The sequence below is a fragment of the Lissotriton helveticus genome, chromosome 9 (assembly GCF_964261635.1).
Source record: "Lissotriton helveticus chromosome 9, aLisHel1.1, whole genome shotgun sequence".
NCBI lineage: Eukaryota > Metazoa > Chordata > Amphibia > Caudata > Salamandridae > Lissotriton > Lissotriton helveticus.
In genome coordinates, this window is record NC_136070.1 from 652939793 (window position 1) to 652967326 (window position 27534).

The following is a 27534-nucleotide window of genomic DNA, read 5'->3' on the forward strand; positions in this document are numbered from 1 at the left end:
AAGCCTCACCTTCCGGATTCAAGTCCTCCTCTGGTGGAACCACTTTCGAACGTACCTTCTTGGGTGACTTCGACCTCGAGTCCGAATCCCTACCGGAGTGATGCCGGGACTCATTTCTTCTCTTCTTATGCTTCTTCCTCGACTTCGAAGCATGATCTGATGACGATCTCGAAGTCGACTCCGCTCGAGGCCTTGATTACGACGCCGACCTCGACCTCGCCCTTCTCGAACGAGACTTCAATGACCTTTTACCCTTGTCACCTCTCAGCTTCGCCACCAGACGTTTGGTCTCTCTCTCCCGCAGAGCCTTTTGGTTCATCTTCCGACATGATGAACATCCATACACATCATGATCCGAGCTAAGACACCAGATGCAATCTTCTTGCGGGTCAGTGATGGACATTATTTTCCCACACTCTCTGCAAGGCTTAAAACCGGTCTTCTTTGATGACATCGTGAAGGAAACAGAAAAGTGAAGAATATAGCAACAAAGTTACTAAGAGGCTACAGAGATTCCCCGAAACCGTTAGCGTCTACGAAGCGGAAAAAAGGGAACTGACGTCATCACGCCGGCGTGGGCCTATTGTAGTGTCAGTGACATCAGCGGAGTCGCGTGCGATGCCGTGCCTCTATGACGTTGTCCACGTCGGCGTGAAGCTACAAAAGAATTTCTGAATGTTGCTGACGCAAGGGGGATATTCACAAGGTAAGGAATCCACTGGCAGATGTATCTATCAGAATCTGGGTTTGTCAGATGGGTATCCCATCACACACGTGATGGAGAACCGGTCTGTCTAATTATAGGTACAATAGGATATAAAGGACTTGTAATAAGTCCGCTGGAACGGAAGTAAAGTTTGCTATGGAGCAATTTGTCCACCAAACTCTAAATCAGGCCCTTATATTTTGTTGCTAAAAATAATAGGTTTTTACTGGAGGTGTGCTCTTCAGACATGAGATGTGTTCCCCTTCTGACATGGCAAACTTGACACAGCAGCTCAGCATGCAAGTTCAATTGGCAGATGTACTAGAAAGTAGTGGAGTTACACTTTATGCATACCAATGTTGCAGTTGAATTCTGATTTGGGCCACAAATGAGAATTCAATGGAGATAAGTTATCAGTTGTTCAAAACTATGGGATGACTATGGACTATTATTCTCTGCACCAATCAGACATAAGAAATTGCATCTCTTTGCATGAAGGGTATTCTCTGCAAATGTTACAAAAGGGAACTTAATAAAGGTGTCCTTTCCCCACACTCCCCCAACCATCATACAGAACCGCACCCTTCCACCAGTGCAGGTACACACCAAGGCTAAACCAATATTTCTGGTTGACTGTAGAAGCAGTCTTCATTACAGGATAGAAGGTTCTGAGAATCAGACCCAGGTGTGATTCAATTTCTGGTCCTGCAAGAGAAAATAAAAAAAACATTATTAATGAAAAGAAAGACGAATACAAACTTAAAATGATGAGTGTGCTACAAAGCTCATGTGTTTGTTATGATACATATTGAAAATAACTTGATGCATGGCTTTCTAAATTTTCCACTCAGCAGCAAATTAAACTTCAAACCTCCGAGGTAAAGGGGAACCAAATTTCACCAGATTTGATATAGGAAAATGGGATCCCTGACATAATATCGACGGACAGAATATCGACTAGCAAAAATATAGATGCCAAAATATCGACAGACAGAATATCGAGTTTGTATCTACAAACAGGTAAGTACAAAAATATCGAGTCCAAAATATCGCTTACAAAAATATAGTTTATTAAAATGTCGACTTTATTAAAAACAGTGTTAAATTAAATTGATAGTTAAAATTAATTACTAAAATATACTTAAAAATACTTAAATTAACTTATAATAATTAAATAATTAATTAAAGTTATAAAAAAACAAATTACAATCATATTTGGTAAAACATATATATATAGTAACATAATATAATTAAATATTATCCAATATTATTACCGTACGAGAGCAGAAGTGTAACAAAATACTATTCCCACTGCAGAGAGTGCAACAGTAGGGTAAGCGTTGGATAGCGTAGGGTTAAAAATGACTATTCCCACTCCAGTGAGTGCAACAGTAGGGAAAGCGTTGGATAGCGTAGAGGTAAAAATTACTATTCCCACTCCAGTGGGTGCAACAGTGGGGAAAGCGTTGGATAGTGTAGGGGTAAAAATTACTATTCCAACTCCAAAGAGTGCAACAGTAGGGAAAGCGTTGGATAGCGTAGGGGTAAAAATGACTATTCCCACTCCAGTGAGTGCAACAGTAGGGAAAGCGTTGGATAGCGTAGAGGTAAAAATTACTATTCCCACTCTAGTGGGTGCAACAGTGGGGAAAGCGTTGGATAGTGTAGGGGTAAAATTACTATTCCAACTCCAAAGAGTGCAACAGTAGGGAAAGCGTTGGATAGCGTAGGGGTTAAAATTACTATTCCCATTCCAGGGAGTGCAAGAGTAGGGAAAGCGTTGGATAGCATAGGGGTTAAAATTACTATTCCCACTCCAGGGAGTGCAACAGTAGGGAAAGCGTTGGATAGCGTAGGGGTAAAAATTACTATTCCCACTCCAAATAGTGCAACAGTAGGGAAAGCATTGGATAGCGTAGGGGTTAAAATTACTATTCCCACTCCAAAGAGTGCAACAGTAGAGAAAGCGTTGGATAGCGTAGGGGTAAAAATTACTATTCCCACTCCAGTGAGTGCAACAGTAGGGAAAGCGTTGGGTAGCGTAGGGGTAAAAATTACTATTCCAACTCCAGTGGGTGCAACAGTAGGGAAAGCGTTGGATAGCGTAGGGGTTAAAATTACTATTCCCACTCCAGTGGGTGCAACATTAGGGAAAGCATTGGATAGCGTAGGGTTTAAATTACTATTCCCACTCGAGGGGGTGCAATAGTAAGGAAAGCGTTGGATAGCGTAGGGGTAAAAATTACTATTCCCACTCCAGTGGGTGCAACAGTAGAGAAAGCGTTGGATAGCGTAGGGGAAAAATTACTATTTCCACTCCAGTGGGTGCAATAGTAGAGAAAGCGTTGGATAGCGTAGGGGTAAAAATTACTATTCCCACTCCAGTGGGTGCAACAGTAGGGAAAGCGTTGGATAGCGTAGGGGTAAAAATTACTATTCCAACTCCAAAGAGTGCAACAGTAGGGAAAGCGTTGGATAGCGTAGTGGTAAAAATTACTATTCCCACTCCAGTGGGTGCAACAGTAGGGAAAGCGTTGGATAGCGTAGGGGTAAAAATTACTATTCCAACTCCAAAGAGTGCAACAGTAGGGAAAGCGTTGGATAGCGTAGGGGTTAAAATTACAATTCCCACTCTAGTGAGTACAATAGTAGGGAAAGCGTTGGATAGCGTAGGTGTAAAAATTACTATTCCCACTCCAGTGGGTGCAACAGTAGGGAAAGCGTTGGATAGCGTAGGGGTAAACATTACTATTCCAACTCCAAAGAGTGCAACAGTAGGGAAAGCGTTGGATAGCGTAGGGGTTAAAATTACTATTCCCACTCCAGTGAGTGCAACAGTGGGGAAAGCGTTGGATAGCGTAGTGGTAAAAATTACTATTCCCACTCCAGTGGGTGCCACAGTAGGGAAAGTGTTGGATAGCGTAGGGGTAAAAATTACTATTCCAACTCCAAAGAGTGCAACAGTAGGGAAAGCGTTGGATAGCGTAGGGGTTAAAATTACAATTCCCACTCTAGTGAGTACAATAGTAGGGAAAGCGTTGGATAGCGTAGGTGTAAAAATTACTATTCCCACTCCAGTGGGTGCAACAGTAGGGAAAGCGTTGGATAGCGTAGGGGTAAACATTACTATTCCAACTCCAAAGAGTGCAACAGTAGGGAAAGCGTTGGATAGCGTAGGGGTTAAAATTACTATTCCCACTCCAGTGAGTGCAACAGTAGGGAAAGCGTTGGCTAGTGTAGGGGTAAAAATTACTATTCCCACTCCAATGACTGCAACAGTAGGGAAAGCGTTGGATAGCATAGTGGTAAAAAATACTATTCCCACTCCAGAGAGTGCAATAGTAGTGAAATTAAATACTTCATATATTATTTCAATAAATATAAATTAATATCTATAAAAAATTAATTAAACGTAATCACCAATTTAATATAATATAATAATTAATCAATTAAAATTACAAATTAAAAATAATTATTACGAATATTTACCTATTAATACAAATCAATTACAAATTAACAATTAATAATTTAACATTTAAAAATTAATTAACAATTAATTCTAATTAAATACAATTAAATAAATTAATTTTTTTAATTAATTATAAATTAATATCTTCTCACGCTATTCCCCTATAAACCCACTACAGAAAATAAATTAGTAAAATTAACATAATTAACAATTAATCAATTAATTAAAATTAATTGCCAATTAAAATTTGATTAATTACCAAATATAAATAATTAACAATTAATAAAAAATTAATACCAATAAATAAATTTACATATTTAATTAATTATAATTAAATTACTTCGCACCCTATTCCCCTATAAACCCACAACCCGCTACAGAATGAAATTACGCAAAAATTCAAAAACACATTTCATTAATTAAAATAAATAATAACGTAAATACACACTTTTCACACATATAATAACATAAAAAACACTATAAAAAATTAGATATTATTAAAAATTCGATAATTTTAATAACCTATATTATATACTTCGATATTTTAACTCTCTATATTTTTAACATTCGATATTACATTACTTACCTTAAAAACGATATTTTTGATGTCTATATTCTGTGCAGTCGATATTTTGTCCAATCTATTTTTAAAACTCGATATTATGTCCATTCGATATTTTGTAGTCAATATTTTGACTGTTTACCAGGAAAATGGGCACCTTTCTTTTTTGACAAAATGACTGCAACTCCTTTTTAACATGGCTCCCACAAGTAAGACCTAACTACAATTTTTGCATCTTGGTGCAGTTGATGCATTTCTGCATCTACAGCAAAGTTTATACTAACTTTGCAGGAGAAAGCAAGTAGGGCGTTTAGCCAAAACATGCTCCAGGCAAAGCAACTTTTTACAGCTCAATTAAGGCAATCAGCCCCCATCAGTAAGTGGAAAAGAAAGTTTCACGTTGTCTTTACCCTGGATTCCCTGGATTCACTTGCACCTTTTTTATAATGGTGATGAAGGAGAGCGGAATTATAGCAGGGTTGCTGCATTTTTACAGAAATCCAAAACCCTTGTAAGAAGAAAGGCTTCATAGTTATGTAGTTAGTTTGTGTAGAGCTGTTTAGTTTTTAACTGTTTTTTAGCAAGAGACATAATGAAACAACACCTGTAAGGAACATCTGGTGCGGGTATATGGTGCTAAAATGTGAATGTGCAAAGTGAAAGGACTACGAACGACAATAAATCTAAAACAATATGTATCATTTTAACATAATAACCAAAATAGCAGCAATCCATGTTTGTCCTACAAGAATTGCTGTCGGTGGACCTATATTTAAGATACAACCATTCACTTTAAAGGCCTATTGCTGGAGCTCCATATTTGAAGCCTCCTGATAGAATTAGCACTGAGATGTTTGTTTCTTTAATGAGCACTGTCTGGAAAGTAATCATCTTAGAGTTGATTTGCATAACCATTATGACATGGGGTCGCAACAGATAGTGTTGCTGTTATATTTTTTTCCTGTTCATTGTCAATTTCCTCACAAATTAAGTGTTTCAACTATGTGGGTTGAAAAGACAAAGTCATGGCCTTCTATTCTCAATGCCACTATTTGTTTGAAACATATGTAGAAAATAACTTAAATATACCCTGTGTGGCTTCTTTCCACTTTCAATTTGCATAGAAATGCAATGCTAGTGATTGACCCACTTTCAAACACCACTGTAAAATGTATTAATCCACCATGGGCTAATACAAAATGTGAAACACTTTATTAAGGGACCCGAAAGAAGAAGCCAACATCTGTCAGGACATGCTTCAAAGCCAACTATCTGTGTATTTGAGTGGTGTGATGACATGAGCCAAAGTCAGATAATACTATCTGCAGCCATACCTAAAAGCAATGTAGAATCCGTTAGATTGCCACAGATCACAGTGTTCCACAACAACATAGCATTTTTGAAATTACCGTATTGAATTGTCATTTGATGGATGGCCCAAAACACAATCTCCTCTTGAATAGATGGCACCATAAACAGATTTACAATCCTAGAAGATATTGACATTGGTATCCACTTGGTAAGAGCAATTTGACACATTAAAGCCATCCTTTCAAGTTCAGCAGAATTCTCCTAAATATGTAGAAATATGAAATATTAGTCATTTAAATGATTTATGACAAAAACATCAGACGAGATAAACAAATCCAAAACAAGAATTAAGTACAAAGTATCAGGTATGCAGACAATATTGTGAAACAGGAGATGCCTAAACACATAATTAAGGCCCTGATTATAAGTTTGGCGGATGGGATACTCCGTCATAAATGTGATGGATATGCTGTCCGCCATATTACAAGTTCCATAGGATATAATGGAATTGTAATATGGAGGACAAGATGTCCCTCACGTTTGTAACAGAATATCGCTAACTACCAAACACTTAGGGCCCGATTCACAGAAATAACGTAAGACAAAATCCTAAACTTACTACCATTTTGGTACTCACAGAAGGCACTTACTCATTTTGGTTCGCTAGGATGTCAGTGGACGTTACTTGAGTTGTTACATTTATTTTGGTACCTAGAGTTTCCTTCTAGGTACAAAATGGTTGGTTGATGGCCATCCTCGGTTTGACAGCCATTTACCAAATTTTGTGAGACATATGATTTGGAGGGTGGTGAGAATGACTGTGGTGGTGCAACGGTTGTTAGTCAGTATGTGGGGTACAGGTAATAATGTGAGTTAAATAATGTGAGTTTGAAATGTTGGTGGCATTGGTTGATAAGGAGAAAATAGTGTAAGATTTATAGGATATCTGGTGTAGGTGTTAGTGTAAGGCATAGAAGGAGAAGAATTGTAGGTGATGGAATGTATGCTATTTAAAAGTTTACAAAGGCATGTTTCTTATTGGTGGATTAAAAACAGGGGTCTCCAACTGGTTGATCGCCAAGTTACTAGTAGCTCGCAGGCTGCTTCTGAGTAGCTCACATATGATAATTGCCTGTCAACAAGCTTGAGGATATGCAGGTGCCATACAGATGACAAAGCTATTTAAAACACTGTGCCGGTTTCTATGATTTACTCAAAAGCTGAGAGTGCTGGATGATGCAGAATACCCTTTTCTGAAAAATAATTTCTTCTTTTTCTACTTTCTTTCTAGCCTTTCTTTCCTTTTCTTTCTTTTTTCCTTGCTTTCATGTCTCTTGTTCCTTAATGTATTGTATTCCCTCTTTCTTGCTTTCTCTTAATTTCTCATTCTTTCTCACTTTCTTACTATTTGTTTGCATTATTTCTTCCTTTCCCTCTTTTGTTGTGCATTCTATTACAGTTCTATTTCTTTTTGGCAAAAGTTTCAGATTGAATGAATCAAAGATTGGAGAAGCAGTCCTCTGCTTAATATGAAGGACTTCTATGAATTAACGTAATTTAACCTTATAATTTCCAAGCGTGCGGCGAGGGTGGCACGTATGCCCCTAACTTGCCTACGTCATAACCTCCTATCTTAAGTGTACAGAACACTTAACCTCCGCGCACTGTTGCTGGGGTGGTTCTAATACTCAAAAACCACTTGCAATTTATTCTAAATTAACAAGTTCAATACACAAACTTTTCTTGTGATAACCACATATATTTTCAAAATTTCAACAAAAAAGTATGTTACTACATTTCTTAACTGGGCCAAAACCCAACATACAATTGCAAAATTACAGTTGCAGAATTTAACTAAATTTCAAAATACATCATATTCTTGTAAACTTCAATGAAGAATTTCCTCAATGCCCAATGCATTTCGAGCTTGAAAAAAGCTCTTCCTCAGGGGCCTGCAAACTAAACAAGTACGTAATTAAGTGTGCTGAACAACCATTGTATTCAAGAAAATCAGAATGATTCACAATGTTACAATGTATTAATTCATGTTTTGCTGAAAGTCGTGTGTTTTCATGGTGATCACCATGAAAACACACTTGAAACATTTAGCTGCAGACAGTTGGCTGACATCCAATCCGCAACGACCACCATATCATCATGGAATTTGATCAGACTCTAATTAGAGTTGTTGGAGAAGGAGATCACCAGCTGAGTAACATCAGCATAGGATACTAATGAGAGCCCCCTGTCTTTTGCTACCACCACATGAGGTTGATTATAAATGTTAAATAGCCTGGGGCTAAGAGCTGTCCCTGGGGTATACTCCATGACATACAGTGTGCACCTGAAAGCAAAAAGGGGAAGAAACAACCTGAAATGCTCTCTGAATGAAATGACGTAAGCCAGGTTAGAGTCGAACCTCCAAAACCGGATGTATGACATTACAACGCATACTTTTACATCGCATGCCTTTACAACGCGGTTTTTACATCGCATACCTTTACAACGCATAGCGCTTTGGGGTGCTGGATAGTGAATAGTTTAATCTACTATTCCAACTCCAGTCCCCGTGGACACTAGGGAAGGTGTTGGACAGTAAATTAAACGTATTACCTATCCTAGAGCGCCCCCCAGCGCAATGCGTTGTAATGGTTTGCGTTGTAAAAGATGCGTCGTAAAGGCACTGCGTGGTAAAAGTTGCGTTGTAAAGGATGTTTCCCTCCAAAACCTATCTCTTGTAAGCTCCATAAAAAGATCTCAAGTACTACTGTGTCAAACGTGGCACTTAGATCAAGAAGGAACAGAGTAGAAGTGTTGCCTTCATCTAGGGAGTCCCGCAGATGTTCAGTACCCCCCAACAGGGCATATTCGGTATTGTGCTGGGATCTAAAACCATTGAGAGTCCAATATTTCGATGGACTCCACAAATTTGGTTAAAATAGAATTGATGTAAAATTCAATAGTTTTAGCCAGGAAGGGAGAAGGGACATGGGATGAATGTTTTCTGGTTTAGATACATCCAGAGTAGTTCTTCTCTTTTTTCCCTATCTCTCTATTTCATACTTTTGGCGTTTCAAGAGCAAAGGGACACAACTTACCCACAGGGACGCCAAATGTAAACCTTTGTGATACATCTCCTATTCTATTAACACTTTGTGGTCCCTGTTTCTGGAATGAGTTACTCTAGGGTATCTAGGTGCAGTGTTTACGTTATTTGGCCTCTGTGTGCCTTTATCACTCCTATATTAGACAGAAGCTCAGAAAAGGGTGAAGTCACTTGAATTAACGAGTGTTGATGGCAGTGTAGACTGCATGTGGTGGTGAAGGAACTATATGCTAGCTAGTCATACCTGATGTAGTTTGTGTTGCAGGTGTGTAGAACAGCAAAGATTGGGATATAGGTTTCATGTATGTTGTAGGTATTGAACGTGCGGTATGTAAGTGCAGTGTTGGTGCGGGGTAGAGTTTACCTGGTGGTGTCAAATGTCCCTAAAATTTGCATTGCATCATGGCGGTCAGTACGCTCATTTTATAGAGGCAGATCATTTTCCATGGTTCCTTCCGAGGGACACTCTTTAATATCAATAAAATAATTCATCCCTTTGAACTCTAAAATACCACTACACCAAACTAAATGGCCCGGAATGATAAAACAAATAACGTGCAAACACTAGGTAACAAAAAAATTGACTGTTGTCTTGTGAGTGCTAACAGTAGGGAGACTCGTAACTAAAACCCTTAAAAGGGAATAATTGAATATTGCACCCACAATAGCATTGGCGGCTCCTCCGTTAAGGTGGATGAGCATCACCCCACTGTTTGAATTGCAAGCTGAATACAAAAAATAAAATTTAATAATGTTTGTAATTATCATTTTGTTTTCTGTATTCAGCTTGCAGCTGAAGCCAGGAGGGTGGAGCTGGGCTCCGCATGTCACAGGGGGAGGAGTCGTGGCAGCACCTAAAGTGCGCATGATGGCTTGGCCGGCCATCTCAGGCCAGCCAAAGCGTCATGTGCACACTGCATGTTCTCCACGGAAGCTGTATTACAGCCTGCGTGGAGAACATGCACAGCCTACCAGCCCCTGTCTGAGCGCTGAACCACGGCGATCCAATCAATCACAATGCTGCTGTAAGGCAGCCTTGTGATTGATCAGGGGTTCTGGGAGGCTATGTGCTTCCAGTGGAAGGAGGAGGGAGGAAGAAGAGGCGGCAGGCTGCAGTCGGTGGTATAAGTAAGTGCTTTTTAATTATTTTTATTATTTCCCACCACCTCCCACTGTGCCCCGCCCCACCACCACTATTCAGCAGCAGTCACTACTGAATAAAAGTATCAGTGATGGTAGTTAAAAAAATCCAGCACTTGTATTATATTCCTACTTAAAGACTTCTTAATGGAAATAAATTAGAAACTGGTGTGTAAATGAAAATAATTGTTTAAAAAATGCCATGTTTTATAGTTAATAACTTTTCCGATTTTATTATCCGTGCAATGGTTTTAATTAACCATGAATTTTACAAATCAAACTTACTTGCTTAAGCTTACTTAGTTAAAAAGGCCATTGTTTAAAATATATTGTGTGGATACAGTGTCACATTAAGTTTTTATATTTTTATTGAAAATTAAATACTACGACCGCAATTCACACAGTGTGAAACAAGTTATACTTTCTTGCTGCACTTAATTCTGGACTAGCACCTAATGAACAAGTTACTTACCTTCGGTAACGCTTTTTCTGGTAGATACTATATCTGCCTGTGGATTCCTCACCTTGTGAATATCCCCTTGCGTCAGCAACATTCGGAAATTCTTTTGTAGCTTCGCGCCGACGTGGATCCGGACGTCACAGAGGCACGGCATCGCACGCGACTCCGCTGACGTCACCGACACCTATAATAGGCCCATGCCGGCGTGATGACATCAGTTCCGCCTTTTTTTCCGTGCCTTCGAGGCACACGGACGGACCGATGACAGTAGACATATACACAGTATACGCAGTATAGAAATCAAGGTAACACACACAGTGTGAAGCAAATGCAATAAAACATTTGAAATAGACAAATCCTTGACCATAAAATAATACATCATATAAACCACTGGCATAGAAGAGTGGACAACGGGGAGGCGGGTGGGTCAGTGAGGAATCCACGGGCAGATATAGTATAACCCACTCTCCTTATCTTTAAAAAATCCCTGGAACATTGAAGCACTGCCAGTCTCTCTTGGCCGTCTGCAGGGGATTACCGTCGCTACTTGTGGTAGGCGTCTAAAGTGGAGTAAGTTTATGTGTAACACCGACAAACTATCCACAATAGACGTAGTGGTCAAGGGTATGCAAGCTGAAATTGGCTCTATCAATCTGACCATAGCAGCAGACAAGGTCACCGCTGTTTTTGAAGCTGCTATAAAAACTATTGGGGACCTCTTTTGGGTACAATTGCCAGTGGGGAAACATAAACCCAAACCAAAAGGCAAGCATGATTGGTATTCGGCAAATTGCAGGAAGGCCAAATCACGCCTAATAGAGGCAGTTAAAGGGAAGTCTCTCCCTCTAATTCAAATTGCCAGGAGAGACCATAAAAAGGCTTTACTGGTAGCCAAAAGGGAGTGGGAGGATAACTATTGGCTAACACTTAAGGAAGCTAGCATGGAAAGAGATTCTAAATCCTTCTGGGACATCATAAGGGCGCGTAACAGACCGGATATTGACCTTGTAACCTGCAATATTCCGGGTCAGGTATGGGAGGCTCATTTTTCTAAACTGTATTCTTGTCTTGACGATATGAATGGAAGAGGGTCTGTTCATTCCTTTCCCCATGTCGACTACTCCCTTTTCCCTGGTGATCCCGATTTTACACTAAAGGAAGTAGAGTACGCTATCAACTCCATTATTCCACAAAAAGCTGCAGGACCAGATGGTATCCCTGGGGATCTGTTAAAATCCGATGGTGTTAATTGGGGTAAAGTAATCCACTCCCTCCTTCTTGCCATTTGTAGGGGTGCCCCCGTTCCTGCCTCTTGGAAGGGGGCAGAGGTGGTTCCCATCCACAAGAAAGGCCCCAGGGACGATCCGTCCAATTATAGGCCAATTAGCTTATTGGATGTAAGCCAAAAGGTTGTCGGTAAAGTTATTCTACTCAGGATACTCAACTGGGTGGATGAAAACAAAATACTTACCGATTTTCAGGCCGGCTTTAGAGTAGGCACTGGAACAATAGAGCAGGCCTTTAGGCTTATGATGATCCACTGGAAGGTGGTAGTGATAGGCAAGGGCAGTCTTTATCTCGCATTCATCGATTTAAAGACTGCCTTTGACCTCGTCCCCAGGGATTCGCTATGGAGGGTTCTGGCCAACATGGGGCTCCCACAGTACCTATTGTCCCTATTAGTTAGGCTCCATCAAGACAGCTTTGCCCAAATTAGGTGGGGTTCAGGAGGAGAGAAAACAGGCTGCATTCCGGTCGAGAGAGGGGTCCGCCAGGGATGTGTTCTGGCTCCCACCCTTTTCTCCCTGTACATTAATGGGGTGGTGGAGCACCTACTTAAATCTCCATCTGACGAACCATCCCTGGGGGGGGTACGTATACCGACCCTCCTCTTCGCGGACGACACGCTCCTAATCTCCAAAACCCCTATGGGACTACAGAAACTCTTGGATAATTTCCAATCCTTTTGTTCCGACCGAGGCTTGGTCATAAATACCAACAAAACTAAATACCTCGTCCTTAATCCCCCTAAACAGAAAGTGCGCCCCCCTACTTTAAACACCGAATCCCTGGAAAGGGTGAAAGAATTTGATTATTTAGGGATTCGCATTTCTGACAAAATGGATTGGACTCCCCATCTAGATAAGATGCTGCTGAATCACAAAAGGATCACAGGTGCCCTATTAAGGGAGCAACGTTCCAGTTCGTTCAAACCCATAGGAACAGTCCTAGAGATCTATGCCGCCAAAGGTGTCAGCTCTGCGCTCTATGGAGCTGAACTTTGGGGCTTTGCATCTTCTCAAGCACTGCAGAAATCTGAGAATAAATTCTGTAGGCAAATAATGTCCCTCCCTCAAAGTACCCCCCTTTTGCCCTTATTTATGGACCTCGGCTGTACCCAGATTGGCGAAATTGCGAAATTTCGCCCCCTCTTATTATGGGCCCGCATTTGGCGGGTAGAGGAACTTAGTGCCTATGCGAGAAGTCTGGAAGAAATAATGGAGTCACCGCATTGGGCCAGAGTCAAATGGTTAACGGATATGAAAAATCTACTGATAAGTTTGGGCCTATCAGACTCTTGGTCCAGCAGAACTTCTCCTCCAAAACAAGTTCTCAAAAACCTCTTTCGGGATTGGGCTTGTTCCCAAAGGCATTCTAGTCCATCCATTGGCAGACTCACAGAGGATTTTTTGATGTTCAAAGATTGTCCCAGGCGTGAACCCTATTTAGATACAATCGGGAAACCTTTTGCCCGGTCCTTGTATTTTAAATTCAGAACGGGTACTCTTCCACTGAACACTTTTACCAAAACATGGAAATCCTGTACAGACAAAACTGACCTGTGTCCATCATGTTCAGCCCACCCAGAGACATTGGCTCATTTTTTATTCGTTTGTAAGGAATATGTCAATCCAAGAAGGGTGTGGCTGAAGAATTTGTGTCGGCAACTCGGAACTAGGAGCCATGCTGAGGCAACCAGGATACTTGTTTCGGATAGTTATGTACCCTATGCTTGTGCCCTAGCAAAATTCTTATTTTGGGCTTGGGCCATTCGAGCCAGAAAGCTTAAATATTCTGTTTAATTTTTTCTTAAATAATATTTATTCAAAGTAAATGCTGTATTTCTTGTTATCAACTGGATATGTATTATTAATTTTATTACTTTTAAACTGCTTTTATGATAATGATATTTTATCGAAATAAAGCTTTTTGACTTGACTTGATATAGTATCTACCAGAAAAAGTGTTACCGAAGGTAAGTAACTTGTTCTTCTGATAGATACATCTGCCGTGTGGATTCCTCACCTTGTGAATAGAGTCCCACAGCAGTCCCCACTCCCGGAGGAGGGTGTCCACTCTTCTAAACCAGGAAATCCTGAAGGACAGAGCGCGCAAAGTGACCCTCCCTCCTCACTTCGGAATCCAAGCAGTAATACTTCGCGAAAGTGTGGAGGGAAGACCAAGTTGCCGCTCTACAAATATCCTCAACAGGCACACCTCTAGCCAATGCTGAGGTCGAAGACTTAGCTCTAGTTGAATGAGCCCTTATACCCTCTGGTGGGTCCTTACCGGCCAAAGAGTAGCAGATCTTAATGCAGAGGACGATCCATCTCGACAAAGTCCTCTTATGGACCGCTCTTCCTTTCTTGCAGCCAGCAAAGCCAACGAAGAGCTGGTCGTCCACTCGACAGTCTTTAGTCCTGTCCAAGTAAAAAGACACCGCCCTCTTGGGGTCAAGACGGTGTAATCTCTCCTCCTCCTTGGAAGGGTGAGGGGGAGGATAAAAAGTAGGAAGGGTAATGGATTGACCAAGGTGGAAAGGAGTCACCACCTTTGGCAGAAAAGCAGCCCTGGTCCTAAGAACCATTTGTTCAGCATGAATGGTCAGGAATGGGGGCTTGGAACTAAGAGCTTGAAGCTCACTTACCCTCCTTGCCGAGGTGATTGCAACGAGAAAAACCGTTTTGAAAGTCAGAAGCCTCATGTGACCTTTGTGAAGAGGCTCAAAAGGAGCACCCATTAAAAATGTCAAAACTAGATTCAAATCCCACTGAGGCACAATAAAAGGTGTAGGAGGGAACCTATTAGTGAGGCCCTTCAAAAACCTTAAAACAATGGGAGACTTAAAAAGAGAAGGCTGGTCAGGCAAACATATAAAAGTCCGACAGCGCAGAAAGATAACCCTTCACCGTGGCAACAGCAAGCCCCTGCTGAGCCAGAGAAAGGGCAAACTGGAGCACATCAGATAAATGGGACCTCAAAGGGTCTATAGATTTCTCCCTGCACCAAGCAACAAATTTAGACCACCTATAAGAATAGATGGACTTAGTGGAGTCACGCCTGGCTGACAAAATGACATCCACCACATCGTGAGGGAGAGAAAAAGAAATCAGGTTGCCCCGCTCAATCTCCAGGCATGAAGGTGTAAGGTCTGGAGGTGGGGGTGTAGAACCTGCCCCTCCATCTGAGAGAGGAGATCTGCCCTGTGAGGGAGACGGAGCGGCGGGTGAGAGGAGAGGTGGAGAAGGTCTGAATACCACACCCTTCTTGGCCAATCCGGGGCGATCAATATGACTTGGGCCCGGTCTTGGCGAATCTTCCTCAGAACCCGAGGAATCAAGGGTATGGGAGGAAACGCGTAAAGGAGTTGATTTCCCCAACTCAACTGAAACGCGTCCCCCAAGGCTCCTTGCAACGGATACTGGAGACTGCAGAATGACAGGCAGTGAGCATTCTCGCGAGTGGCAAACAGGTCCACCCGAGGAGTCCCCCACATCCGAAAGATGTCGTGAACTACCTCTGAATGAAGCCTCCACTCGTGATCGGCAGAGAACTGCCGACTGAGACTGTCTGCACGAACGTTCAGAACCCCGGCCAGATGACTTGCCATCAGACAAATCCGATGGTTCTGAACCCAGGACCAGAGGCGCAGAGCCTCCTTGCAGAGACACTGCGACCCTACTCCTCCCTGCTTGTTGATGTACCACATCGCGGTTGTGTTGTCCGTCAGGACCTGGACTGACTGACCGCGAAGGGAAGGGAGGAAGGCCTTGAGCGCCAAATGTATCGCCCGCAATTCTAGAAGGTTGATGTGAAGCAACCTTTCCTCTGGAGACCAAAGACCTTTGACCTCCAGATCCCCCAGATGAGCACCCCACCCTAGGGTGGATGCATCCGATATCACTGTGGCCACCGATGGAGGCAGTTGGAAAGGCTTCCCTTGAGACAGATTGCCTTCCACGCTCCACCAAGATAGATCCGCCACAGTTTCTCTGGAGATCTTCACTGACTCCCTGAGATGTCCATTGTGTTGATACCACTGCCTGCGGAGGCACCACTGGAGTGCCCTCATGTGCCAGCGTGCATGGTTGACCAACAGAATGCATGAAGCCATCAGACCGAGCAGGCGAAGAACCTTCAGGACTGGAACGACCGCTCCATTGAAAAATAAAGGAATCATCTCCTGTATGTCGCGAATCCTTTGAGGAGGAGGGAATGCGCGACACACAGTAGTGTCCAGTACCGCACCTATGAACAGGTTGCGCTGTGAGGGCACCAGGTGAGACTTAGGTACATTTATCGAAAAACCCAACCTGTGCAACAACAGAGTTGTCTCTTGCAGATGATGGAGCACCTTTTCCGGCGACTCCGCTTTGATCAGCCAGTCGTCTAGATACGGAAACACATGAATCCCCGATCTCCTGAGATGAGCTGCCACCACTGCCATCACCTTGGTGAAGACTCGAGGTGCAGTAGTAAGACCAAACGGAAGGACCACAAACTGGTAGTGCTGTGACCCAACCGTGAAACGGAGATACTTTCTGTGCGACTTCAAGATGGGAATATGAAAATACGCATCCTGCAAGTCGATCGACACCATCCAGTCTTCTTCCAGCAGCGCTTGAAGAACCTGTGCAAGAGTGAGCATTTTGAACTTTTCCTGCTTCAGGTAAAGGTTCAAAATCCTGAGGTCCAGGATTGGCCGAAGCCTGCCATCTTTCTTGGGGATCAGGAAATACCGGGAGTAGCACCCCTGACCCCTTTCCTGCTCTGGAACCACCTCTATCGCACCTTTTCGGAACAGTGCCAGGACTTCTTCCTGCAGGAGAAGCAGGTGGTCTTCCAAACAATAACCTTGGCAAGGAGGGTAATTGGGAGGGAATTCCTGGAAAGGAAGTGCATACCCATTCTCTACAAGATTGAGAACCCAAAGATCCGATGTTATTAATTCCCAATCTTGTAGAAAATGTGTAAGCCGACCCCCCACTGGGCCCACATGATCCGGAATGGCGGATCTAGGGCTGCTTTGCTGCGTTGGCAGGGGGTTGGGAAGGAGAGGAGGAGGAAGAGGAGGAAGCTTGACGACCTCTAGGGCGGGATCTTTGTCTGCCCCTGTACGACTTGTACTGTGTATTCTGCTGCTGCTGAGGCTGCTGCTGGGATGATCTGTAAGACCGAAAGGAAGAACGACCAAATCCCCTGAAACGTCTTCCGGTAGTACCCCTGGACTGAAGACCCAAAGATTTTGCAGTGGCCCTACTGTCCTTAAAACGTTCCAAGGCAGTATCAGCCTTCTTACCAAACAACCCTGATCCATCAAAAGGCAAGTCCATCAAGGCAGATTGGACGTCTGCAGAGAATTCTGAAGATTTGAGCCAGGCAGCCCCCCTAGTGCCCACGGAGGAACCCATGACCCTTGCCACTGAATCAGCAGTGTCCAGACCACTCTGAATGACCTGTCTCGCAGCTGCTTGAGTGTCCAATACCACTTCCTGAAAATCCTTCCTGTCATCCTCAGGGACTTTCGGAATCAACTGCTTGACAGAATCCATCAAAGCATGGATATACCTTCCCATCAGACACGTAGCATTGGTTGACTTTAATGCCATACTGGCTGATGAGAAAACCTTCTTGGCACTTTGGTCTTGCTTCCTGGATTCCTTATCTCCAGGAACTTGTGGAAAAGCACCAGCAGATTTCTTTGAGCAAGCAGCCTGTATCACCAAACTCTCAGGAAGAGGATGTGAAGATAAAAATGCAGGGTCCTCTGGTGCAGCTCTATATCTCCTGGCCACTGTTCTAGAAACTGCAGGAGCAGATAAGGGTTTCTTCCAGACCTCATAAATAGGCTCAGACAAGGCCTCGTTGAAGGGCAACATAGGTTCAATGATAGATGAGGGTGAATGAAGCACCTCAGTCAAAATATTAGGCTTATAATCAGCAGTGGGCAGAGTAATATTCAATAGACTCGCTGCTTTCTTAATGATAGTGTGATAAGGTATCACATCCTTTGATGGAACATTTGACACAGAAGCCAATTCCCATTCAGGTGATAGTTCAAGCCCACTGGCTTCACACAAATCCTCAAACGGATCCTCAGAATCCTGCAACTCTCCTTCTTCAGTATCTGAATACCCATATGTTTCTTCTTCCAGAAGTCTCTGGGCCTTTCTCCGAGATCTTTCCTTCACCACCGAAGCCAATGGATCCGGAATCGACTCCGACGGGGTCAGTGCCGGCGTCGAACCCGAAGTCGGACGGGGTCTATCCATACGAGGTCGGGCAGAATCCTGCATCGGAGTCGTAGGTATCGGCGTTGATGGGATCGGCGTCGATGGCACCGGCGTCGTGCGCTTTGGCGTCGACGACACCGGCGGTGTCGGAAAATGCCAATGCGGTGGTAGGGCCGGCATAAAAGGCATGAAAGGTGCAGGGGCGTAAGCCTGAGGAACACCTAAGTTAAAGGCCATAGGACCCGTGGGACCAACAGGTGCACCAGACGGGAACATTGCCCTGGAATAGACACCAAACATGGCATTCAGGAACTGAGAAGGATCCTGACCTGCAGTCGGAAACTCAGGATATGGACCTCGTGGCTGTTCCTGAGGAGGCGGAGTCGATACGACGTCGACCTCTTCCTTCGGGTGCCGGAACCGGAGTCGACGAACCCTCAGGTACCGGAACTTCGGCTCCACCAGCCCCCTGCTCCTCACCTTCATCCTCCTGACCAGAAGGATTGGACACGGAGAATGGACCTGTTTCTGAGATTCGGGTGAACCCGGATGCGAAGCCTCATCATGTTCCGATTCTGAAATCTCCACTTCTTTACTCAGAAGCTTGACCTGGGACTTCGGTCTTGAACTAGAGTCCTTCCCAGAATGATGACGCGACTCATGGCTCTTCTTCATGTGTTTCTTCCTCGAAGACTTCGAAGCGTGAGCCGAAGACGACTCCGAGTGCGACCTCGAACGAGACCTCGATCTCGACCTCGACCTCGACCGACGAGATCGAGACTTCGAAGATTTCTTAACCTTCTTACTTTTAAGCTTTGCCACAAGGAGTTTCGCCTCTCTCTCTCTCAAAGCTTTCGGCGTCATCTTCTTGCAGCAAAGACAGTCCTTGACATAATGGTCAGAGCTTAAACACCAGACACAGCATTCGTGAGGATCGGTGATAGACATAGTCTTGCCACACTCGCCACAAGCTTTAAACCCAGTCTTCTTCGACGACATCTCGAAAAGTATGAAGAGAGAGACAATACAATGAAAATAGTAACAAAGTTACTGTAAGCTACAGTACGATCCCTGAAAACCGTTAGCGTCGACGACGCGGAAAAAAGGGAACTGATGTCATCACGCCGGCGTGGGCCTATTATAGGCGTCGGTGACGTCAGCGGAGTCGCGTGCGATGCCGTGCCTCTGTGACGTCCGGATCCATGTCGGCGCGAAGCTACAAAAGAATTTCCGAATGTTGCTGACGCAAGGGGATATTCACAAGGTGAGGAATCCACACGGCAGATGTATCTATCAGAAATATTAGATAGGTCCTCCTGGCAAAATCTAATGACGCAGTAGCAGCCGGTGTCAATGCGGTATTTTACATAGTTATTCCGCTCTGCCTTCAAAAACGGGCCCATGCACAAGATCAACATATGGTCATACATACTGGATTTTCATATGGTGCCTGTCAAGCACTTCTGATTTTACCCGCTATCTCCACTTATTTTCTTGAATCTGACATCCTGTGCCACATTCCTTTACGGTCTGGTACTAAAATATCTTTACACACAAGATGATGGACAGAATGTTGCACAATGGCAAAACATTCGCCCCAGTCACAGATCTGGGTTTAATCCATCGTTATTTTGCTCACCAAGCCACCCCAGTTCAGACATGGCCATATGCAAATCAGTCTTGACCCTGTGCCTTATGGGAACAGTCCAGCCGAACTGCCAAGCCATGTCTTCCCTGGACCGGAATCAAGCATCCTAGGACCGGTTTCTGGCTATCAGCTGTCTTCAGCCAGGATAGCTTGACTCCAGTGGCTTAGTGAGCTCGGGACCCACGTCTGGGCATACCATTCCCACATAGGGTGAACAGCAAAACACACAAGATGATGGACGGAATGTTGCACAATGGCAAAACATTCACCCCCTGTCACAGATCTGGGTTTAATCCATAGTTATTTTTCTCACCAAGCCACCCCAGTTCAGACATGGCCATATGCAAATCAGTCTTGACCCTGTGCCTCATGGGAACAGTCCAGCCCAAACTGCTAAGCCATGTCTTCACAGGGACCGGAATCAAGCATCCTAGGACCGGTTTCTGGCTATCAGCCGTCTTCAGCCAGGATAGCTTGACTCCAGAGTCTTAGTGAGCATGGGACCCACGTCTGGGCATACCCTTCCCACATAAGGTGAACAGCAAAATAAACAAGATGATGGACAGGGTCAAGACTGATTAGCATATGGCCATGTCTGAACTGGGGTGGCTTAGTGAGCAAAATAACGATGGATTAAACCCAGATCTGTGACTGGGGGTGAATGTTTTGCCATTGTGCAACATTCCGTCCGTCATCTTGTTTGTTTTGCTGTTCACCCTATGTGGGAAAGGTATGCCCAGACGTGGGTCCCGTGGTCACTAAGCCACTGGAGTCAAGCTATCCTGGCTGAAGACGGCTGATAGCCAGAAACTGGTCCTAGGTTTCTTGATTCCGGACCAGGGAAGACATGGCTTGGCAGTTCGGGATGGATTGTTCCCATGAGGCACAGGGTCCAGACTGATTTGCATATGGCCATGTCTGAACTGGGGTGGCTTGGTGAGCAAAATAACGATGGATTAAACCCAGATCTGTTACTGGGGGTGAATGTTTTGCCATTGTGCAACATTCCGTCCATCATCTTGTGTGTTTTGCTGTTCACCCTATGTGGGAAGGGTATGCCCAGACGTGGGTCCCGTGCTCACAAAGCCACTGGAGTCAAGCTATCCTGGCTGAAGACGGCTGATAGCCAGAAACCGGTCCTAGGATGCTTGATTCCGGTCCAGGGAAGACATGGCTTGGCAGTTCGGGCTGGACTGTTCCCATGAGGCACAGGGTCAAGACTGATTTGCATATGGCCATGTCTGAACTGGGGTGGCTTGGTGAGCATAATAACGATGGATTAAACCCAGATCTGTGACTGGGCGTGAATGTTTTGCCATTGTGCCACATTCCGTCCATCATCTTGTTTGTTTTACTAGAATATCTTTGTCAGTATATTGTCTGGCATACATATTCTGTACTAAACACTGTTGATAGAAGTTATCACCACATTTAGGTCAGGATATTGATGTCAAATGATATTCTATACGTAATATTCCAATATATAATCCTATTAATTATTACATTCCCACCCACTGTTAAACTAAGTTGGTGCTCTCTTTTCAAGAGCTGTTATATTTCCTGCAGCTCCCACAATATCACCAATCCTGTGGTACATCCTACAAAATCCCTTCTATTGCCACTGGGTAATTAATTAAACTTTTTCATGTCAGGAATATCTTGCTATTTGTTAGTGCCCCATTGGATCTCCCATGCATTTCTTCAGCTGGGCTCTCTACTCATATCCATTGTGGGATCAAGATAATCATCCTTTGTAAATTATTTCAGAACCTCTGGGAGAGCCATCTGTATAACCCTGTTAACAATACAATGGCACATCTGCTGGTTTCCATACTGGCTACAGATCACAAGAGAACTATTTGGGATACTAAATGTCTGACTGAATGATCAGGAGTAATTCTGCTTTGCCACACCAGTAAAGATGCAGTGTTTTGCAGCTCCTGCCCTGAAGCTCCTGAGGTTTCCCAAGATTGAGTGAATAATTACCATCTTTCGGTGAGAACCTGTTGCTTACCGAGTGCTTCAGGATGCTGTCCAGAGTGTCAGAAGTCACCAACATGTTGCTCTCTGTCAAATCCCTTTGAGTGATGGTAGTGTACATACAATGTACAATAGCTAGTTCCTGCAGGGGTGTTAACTGGGTAAAAAGCACATTTTATGCATCTAAGCAACATGGTCAATCAGGGATTTATTCACAAACTGTAACATACTATAAAATGCTTTTCACAAAACCTATATCTGAAGCCTTCTGCCTCCAACTCTCCTACCTATTCTATGAGGAGATCTATGCCCCTCATGAATACCTACCGTTTTTTTCTATCTGTAGGAAGGATAGGGGTGAGTGGCTGGAAAATGGGGAACATTTATTGTAAAATGGGAGGGATTTTGGAAAAGGTAAGGGGGTAAAGGAAGGATTAAAGAGGTGTTTAGGGGGGGACAAACACCTACCCACAACAAGGTAAGCTTGTTGATATTCACAAACTGTACTTATTTTATTACTTAAGCCATAAAGGTCATAAAACAATTACAAATGTTTTTCAGCCCAGATCTGGAGTAAGTGCAGAATCACACAAGGCAAACCACTGAAACTGCAACACCATTCCATAACAAATAATGGAGATAAGGACGTAAAATAAAACCCAATAGAGATAAATGTTAGAAATACATGAACTTATTTTGAATTTAAAAAAAGATATATCTATATATATATCTATCTATATATAGATCAAGGTTTCACAAGCCGAACGCATAGACGGTTTGTCTGCCACTTGCTACGTTTCATTACACTTCATTTTGTTTCACGGAGTGCCTTCCCGGGTGATTCTTTTGGAGCAGCCCTCTTTACCCCTTTGCTCTTTTCAAATACCCCTATTGGGATATATGATGGTGTTCACATATAAAAATACACTCTTTTAAGATGTTCCTTTCACTCTTAAGCAAGGCCTGAAACAGGCAATGCCGAAATGCGTCTACTCATTAATTTAAGAACAAACTGTGATCCCTTGAGTGCTCTGTGTTGTCCCATTGAACCTAAGTTGTAGCAAACCTTGTCAGCAGATTTTAATCAAAAACACTGACTCAGGCCAATCTTTGGAGAATATTTGTACATGTATATATGCTTGGAAATGGTGAAGTGACAAAAGCAGTAAAGTTACTACAAAGTCTAAGAGTAAATGTATACATGTGTGTGTGTGTGTGTGTGTGTGTCCTTTTGTACTGGTAATCATTGACCTTTTTCTGGTGCTTCATTTTTCTCAACTATCCATACCCAGAGGAGGAACAAGCAATGAATGCTTGCTCTCTCAGAAATCTCTCCTTTATATGACACTCAACATTAACGGGTCCCAGGATTCTTTTTTCGGGTGCAGGGAAGACCTGGCTTGGCAGTTTGGTCTGGACTGTTACTATGAGGCACAGGGTCAAGACTAATTTGCATATGGCTGGGTTTGAACTTGGTTTGCGAAGTAAGCTAAAGAACTATGATGGATTCAACCCAAATCTGTGACAGGGCTGAGTGACTGAGGGTTTCAGAGCTCTGTTCGTCATCTCCTTGTGTTTGCAGAAATGTGATATAACACTGCAATATCGCACACTAACTTATTTATACTGTACATTATAGCAACACACTGCACTACAACCCAATACAACCTAACCTATTACAGCTGTACTTCACACCACACAGTCCTTCACAGTACAGTAAAGCCTAGTATGTCACACTACAGCACTACACAATATAATACAATGTTAGGTAACCACATATGTAGCTAAAGCTCACTGCCTCTCATTGCCTTGAGTGTCATGTAAAGCAATGGAGACTCACAGATACCTTTTTTCGATGTTCCAGGATTTTACAACCTAATAAAATGGTCTCATCTGGTTTGACAGAAGCAGACGTATCCAAAAAGCCCATAAGGCTTTCTATGTCCAAGCGCCGGACCGATTCCATCAGTCGAACTGTAATGACAACCCAAGAAACAGACACATGTATGAATAATGTCTAGGCAGATGTTGCTCTTTAGTCATTTAGAAAAACGTATCACAAGACATTTGTAACTCACAGCGCAATCTGAATGAATTTTTAAAGGTAGGATAAATGTCCAAGATTCATTTGTGCTTGTGCAATTTATGTTGTATGTTATTTTTTTACGGCTTGATTACATATGGAATGTAAGTGTTATGCTCTCTATATATATTTGCTTATGAACTACTGGTAAAACTAGCATTGGCATAGACAATAGATCTCAACCCCTAAATTCGGTTGCCACCTTTCCTTCCAAGAGAAAAATGCAGTAATATGTTGATGTTTCAAGAGTCTGCAGAGGCCCAAAATAGGACTTTAAAAACAATTGTATGTATTAATTCGCAAAATGACTCTTCTTTCTTTGTTTACTTTAATCATTTGTCATGGATCATTAACTCACGCATAGAACACATTTAAATTGGTTTTCTATTAATATTTGCTCTTTGAAGTATCCACAGATAAGGCCTAAAAATTCCTGCATTAGGTGATTTCGCTTATTTTTGTTCCGACTGAAACATTAAAATGACAGTGGTGCTGATAGGAAAGAAGTTAGGTGGCAACCCTACCCCTGAACCATATTTTTTTCCCAACTTTTTTTTAGATGACTTCTGTGGATGTACATTCAGTGTAATAAAAAGGGATCCCCTGAGTCTGGATAATGTTCCTAGGACAGGGTAACAGTAAATTCAATAATAACAGTTCCTAGACAACAAAATACATATTAAAGATAAGGTTTCACACAAACTGCTAATAAACAAAGCCTCAGTATACTAACACAGCAAAAACATTTTAAAGAAAATATGTATATATTTTTTTTGTTTCAGTGCATAAAAATCAATTATTAAAACTAAAACATCAGCATGCAATCATACCAAATAATACATATATCAATATTACATTAAAAAACGTGTGTTTCTAAAGATAAAAAATTACAAGGGTTTTTCAAGAATTAAAGTAGATACGATGACACTCTCTACGAGCGTTTCGGCGTAACAACGCCTTCTTCAGGAGAACCTCTTGAGATTCGAAATATAAACAAAAATATATACACATGAACATACATAGTTGTATAACACAATGCAATATACTGAGGCTACTAGGATAAACGTGGTGCAAGAGAGCGAGGTGATGGACTAAAAAGTGACTATAAATTAACATTGCAACATGTAGTGTTAACAACACAATGGAATAAGCGACATTAAAGTTATACATGTGCAATAGAAGTTGAATTTAGAAGGAGAAAAGAATTACCAGTGACAAGGTTGGAGTATAGGTAGTGTTCAGAAAGAAAAAAGATACGTGAAATAGATGCTCGTGCACAAAAAGTGCAATGAAGCGCGGTGCACCCCAGATACCCAAGAAACAGGAAGGCATGGAGCTTTACCTAACAATGATCGCAGTCTATGTACTAGAAAGTGCTGGGCAGCGTGCTCTGACTGATATACGTCGCTATTAAAACAGAGAAAGAATTAAATGATTCACTGAGGTGTACTACCGCAGTACCAACTGTGAAGAATAAAAAAGATCATGCAAAGGTACCTAATAATGGCAATGAAGGTGCGAAGTCAAAGATAGACGTCAACGCACCAGATGGATCTCAATAAAGCAACCTGGAACCTCTATAAAATGATATGAATTGCTCACTCCAATTGCCCAAAAAAAGGATCTCAAAGTGGAGGAAGGGACAGGCAGAGTCATATAAATACCTGTTCTGTTCTGAGGTACTCCAACAGGAGATTCAGTATAGTAGATTTCAAGTAAAAAGACTAGATAGCCGGATGATCGGGCACAAAAAAGCTGCAATGAATAAGTAAATCCACATAAGCACTTGCATTTATATGTCTAAAGTAGACTGCCATCCTATATGTACTATGCTGTGATTACCTGTATGACGACAGACCAAATGAAAATTCGGAGTCCTGGATAACTCGTCAGTGGATTTGTTAAATATGAACACACGTCAAAGGCACCTACTTATGATAATCTGCAATAAAGGATAATGCGTTGTCACTAAATTGCCAACTAATAACAAGATTATAATGTACAGGGTGAGTAGAGACTATCTTTGCTCACCCCATGTGAAAAATAACATGAATGAGGGTGGGCCGACTCTAATCTAAAGAAGATGAATGTGGGTCTCGATACTCCCAAACACATCTATCTTAGGTCGAAAGTTCCGTGGTGGTGTCAGTTATGTAAAACTACAGAACGATGTCAAAACAACCTACAGAAAGTCCCCTTAAAATGTCAGAGAGGACCCAGTGGAAGAAACAGTAGACCACATAGCAGGAATATTAAAGAAGGACCTCCCGAAATTGGACCTGCCTGAAGTCAGCTGCCGAAATTATTGCCAGAGTATCTCACAAAAGGGGCAAGGCCGGAAATAACTTAAAGTTGCCAAAAACATGATATTGGAACGGGTCCTAATTCAATGTCCAAAAATTACCCAATGCAGTCAGACTTCAAACAGCAATCAAATCACGTGGTACTTACTTAGAGCCTCGCGTATGTGGACCAGCCTGGAATCGGCTGCCAGGATAAATGGTTTGCGGTTCTTAGTAGCACGGTATTTAAAGCCACAAATCTTGTTTGGCATCTGAGAAGAAAGCGCACGAATAATAGACGCAACATGAAACCACGTGATTAAGGATACGAGCGTAGGATGACTGGTACGCTAACCTACTGAAAGACTGGCACCAATCAAATATAATAATAAAAAGAAAAGTAAGACTTTAAAAAGCGGATAGAGAATACAAACATCAAATAACTGGTGCGCTGGCCTAAGGAAGGACTAGCGCCAAGCAATGTAATAATAAAAATAAGAAAAGGGATTTAAACAAAAGAATTTAAACAAACAGATGCGCATAATGATGAAAATAGGCAATAGAGGAATTATTCATAACGAATATTTCAAGTATCGGCTGAGATAAAAAATGTATCGATATTAATATATAAAAGGGAATAATACTGAATAAAAAGATTAAAACAGATACTAAAATTAATAATACGAAAAGAAAAGAGGATGCCAATATTAATGTGATTGCTAGGAAAAGTCAGAACAGAGTACTATTATGTCAATGTGTGACTGAGGGCTCAATAATTGGGAAATTCCAAAAAAGATTCTGCTATGTCGAAATAATTAGTTGCTCAAATGTCAGGTATTATACTTATTTGCATTTTCCCAAGGGATGTCGTTATTTAATCCCTTGATGTTTGCTGCCAAAGAAAAAATCCAAAAGACCTCCCGTTTTTTATGGTAGTCTTCTGTTTTGGGACTGCTATTATTCTCAACATTTTCAATAATAAACCAACGTAAGTTATTTGGTTTATGTTGGCAGTCTCCATAGTGTTTTACTAGGGGAGCATTGATTTTCGAAGTATGTATCGCTGATGGGTGTTCAGTTAACCTGGTGCAAAAAGATCTAGCTGTCTCACCCACATAACCTAATCCGCAGGGACAAACCAAAAGATAAATAACGTTCTTGGTTTTACAATTTGAGAACCTGCGTTGTCGGATGGTATATCCTTGATAGAGGATGTACACACATTCACAGTTGTCAGCTTTGAATGGATTTTCTTATACTTTAAAAAAATCCA

The 27534-nt window shown here is 42.3% G+C and overlaps 1 protein-coding gene across 1 annotated transcript; it reads right to left on the bottom strand.

Annotated features, from left to right (window-relative positions):
- Positions 1-1235: 1235 nt before the first annotated feature.
- On the bottom strand, positions 1236-26533 carry LOC144783234 (uncharacterized). The gene is made up of 5 exons (XM_078662318.1): positions 26431-26533; positions 23743-23870; positions 21931-22053; positions 6147-6309; positions 1236-1411 (listed from the first exon to the last, which is right to left on the bottom strand). The coding sequence occupies exons 1-5, from the start codon at positions 26531-26533 to the stop codon at positions 1236-1238; spliced, it is 693 nt and encodes a 230-aa protein (XP_078518444.1).
- Positions 26534-27534: the final 1001 nt, after the last annotated feature.